Source organism: Sphaeroforma arctica, assembly GCF_001186125.1.
Source record: "Sphaeroforma arctica JP610 unplaced genomic scaffold supercont1.2656, whole genome shotgun sequence".
In the NCBI taxonomy this organism is placed as follows: domain Eukaryota; class Ichthyosporea; order Ichthyophonida; genus Sphaeroforma; species Sphaeroforma arctica.
In genome coordinates, this window is record NW_014037902.1 from 1,914 (window position 1) to 4,966 (window position 3,053).

Below are 3,053 nucleotides of genomic sequence, written 5' to 3' on the forward strand. Positions count from 1 at the left end.
ATACATTTATATATACAAATAAATACTATAGATATTTAGTTAGATAGATTGATAGACACCCACACACACATGTATATACATATACATACGAACGTATATATATATAAATATAGATATGCTTATATACATGCATACATACATACATATATAGTACATATATATATATATACAGACATACAAATAAATATACATACATCCATACATTCTCAGACACACATATATATATGTATGTATTAATATATATATATTCTCAAATATTTATGATACACCTAATATTTGGGTTGGCAATATCGAGTGAATTCATCAATAAAGGAAAGGATGATTATCTAGGAGAACGGTGACCACCTGACGATATAAAGATGGAGAAAAGCAAACGTTCGGCAAATTTCGAGATCCTTATCATGCCAACTCATATGGACAGCAAGGAATGTACTGATAGCTTTTGCAATCATGGAGGCACAACGGCGAGAGTTAGGATCGAATAGTGGCTCTTCTAAAAGGAACAAAAGGTCGGCATCTGCCCATAACTGAATGGACTGGTTGCTCACGTTGTATATATGCCAGCTTGTAAATCCGTTCGTTGCATATCAACAGTTCGTTACGGCTTCTCATATCTTAGAACAGGCCTACAATGTATCTTAAGTACAAATTGGACGTGTGTAGTGTATCCGAGCCTTGAAAAGCTCACGTAGAGAAAAGTACAAAGTGTAACGTTTAACTTATACTCATTGGGAACATCCTCTGGGCCATCAGGTAGTATAAAATGTCTAACAGCAGAATTACTGTTCGACATCACGGCACGCTACAGTGCACCACGAATATAGAAACGGTCAGGAACGCTAACAAGTACGCACAGATGCGCCACCAAAGCAAACTACATAACCACCACAAACAAACAAGTGTCAATCCCTGAAACACTATACACAAACAATATAACGACACGGAAGTGCTCCAAAGTCCGAATACCCTTCTGTTTCATTTGCTTTGTTATCATTGCTTCCCAACTCCACATCCTAGATCTTCAGCTTCCGCACAGCCGTTTCCTACTAAATTATGTCAGCTACGTACAACATATTGCGGTCCCTATTTTCATTTTTTAAGTCGAGCCACTCAACCTTTGGATACCCTCTGTTAACATCAGACAAGTATGAGGTAGACGAAGCCTACAAGCCCCATTCACTCAATCAACTTGAGTGCGTACACTTCTACAAGTGTTATTACACGCGCTTGTGCAAATCTAATTTCACTGGCTTCTATCTGCATATGGCAACAAACGCGCACACGTGTCCACGCGACAATAACCCTTTCAATATGTAGCTCTTCTGCCAGTACTGCATGCAGCTCGACCCCTTCCCTAAACCTTAATAGTCAGCTGACGGTTGGCCTAACTTGGGGCCTCTGGAGATATATAAACGTGATTCCTTTCCGGTTGTCGTGTCAGCGTTATACTTGCCTTCGGCGACGACTTCGCCGAGTTCTTATGATGGCTTTTTAAACTAGTCTTCGAAGCGCTCAGGGCCATGGGGGACATCGAACCCCTACTGCCGTCCCTTTGGATTGACCGCAGAGACGCGGTACTTTGACTATGGTTATTAAATGCATTCCCAACCTTACGACTACCCCCCATGCCTGTATTCATATTTGCATTTGTGTTGGGTGTATTCATAATTTGTTGCTTACTGAAAGTGTCTGGTCCCGGCGGCGGGTGATTAGCTTCTTCCATCGCGTCCAGCATGGCTAAGAATTTTGCGTGCTGCACCGATACCGGCACACCAGGGTTAACCTCTGGGGTGTATACGTTGATTATACTCTCGCCACCAGCAGCAGGATCCCTCCTGGGTTCGCGGTTGTTGCCCTGATTGTTCGATGAGGCTCCTCCTCCGAAGCAACAAGAAAACATTTGCCCTGCAAAATTCACAATTTCCTATATGTGTCTACAAAATATAAAGTACGAAATCCGTACATGAAATCGAACAGAACGCGGTGTCCAACAAACCGCAACTCTGTATGCACTCGCAGCTTATATAGATCAAAGATCTCTCACCGCAAACGCAACTTGTAGTTCCTGCTTGTACCTACACACATGCATCAGCTCGTTGTGCGGGACTGTGGACTCGATGTAGTGTTATGGGCGAAGTTGACCCTCAGTAAGTGTATCTTTTGTGATAAAAGAGAAGTCTATTCAAGTACTCCTTACCGTGATGTGTTATTGATCCAATGTTATAGGTCACGGTTTTAAACTAGCAAAGAAGGGGAGAATAAACCCTCGAATGTCAGCTCTAGTGATTCGGCCTGAACCGAGTAGTGTGTATATGGATAGCCTATTCACGTATAAAATCACAGGATATCACCGCGACATTGCCGTTATGTAAAACTGTCCCGCCGAAAACAACCTCGGTCCCTCAGAAGGCGAAGGTCATTTAGGAAAGATCTGTTTTCCGCACACTATGTTAAGTGACTTTTGCTAGTGCTGTAGTTATCGAACAGGACGATAGTCGTATTAAAATAGTATACCCGAATATACAGCCATGTGAGACAAACGGGTATGCATTTCGGGACTGTCTATGACGCACTGTACACCTGCTAGTATATTGTGTGTTTGAATACTGCAGATTACCGAGTTTGCCACAAAGACTTTTGTGCAATGGCTTTACAGATTGTGTTCTGGAATCGAATCTCACTAAGAACTAGAATTAATATGCCCAACCCCTTTCCAAAAAAAAAAAAACGATGGGAAAATAATAATAAAACACGAATTACCTACCATCCTGTGGCCTCAAAAAAACAAAAAGATTTTTTTTCTATTAGAATAATACATACAAAAACAAAAAAAAACAAAAAACAAAACTAAAAGTCCCCCAAGTATGTAGTGCCGGGTAGGCACATATTTTAATAATAGATAAATAATAAGGGCTGCGCCCCAGCGTACACCCTGCGGAAGGCCGACTTCTCTCTAGTCGTTTTGTGTGTTGGATAAAAATAAATGAATAACGGTCTGATCGGATCAGTGTGACCACTCTCACAATAAAAAATCGAAAAAGAAATTAAATCAT

The 3,053-nt window shown here is 41.1% G+C and overlaps 1 protein-coding gene across 1 annotated transcript; it reads right to left on the minus strand.

Moving 5' to 3' along the window:
- Positions 1 to 965: 965 nt before the first annotated feature.
- SARC_12857 (hypothetical protein) lies at positions 966 to 2,655 on the minus strand. The gene has a single exon (XM_014293028.1). It carries the CDS (start codon positions 1,898 to 1,900, stop codon positions 1,385 to 1,387), a length of 516 nt encoding a protein of 171 aa, XP_014148503.1. The 5' UTR covers positions 1,901 to 2,655; the 3' UTR covers positions 966 to 1,384.
- Between the last annotated feature and the right edge of the window lie 398 nt (positions 2,656 to 3,053).

Excerpts from the sequence above, each read along its gene's own strand:
- SARC_12857 (XM_014293028.1), bottom strand. The coding sequence starts at position 1,900 with ATGTTTTCTTGTTGCTTCGGAGGAGGAGCCTCATCGAACAATCAGGGC.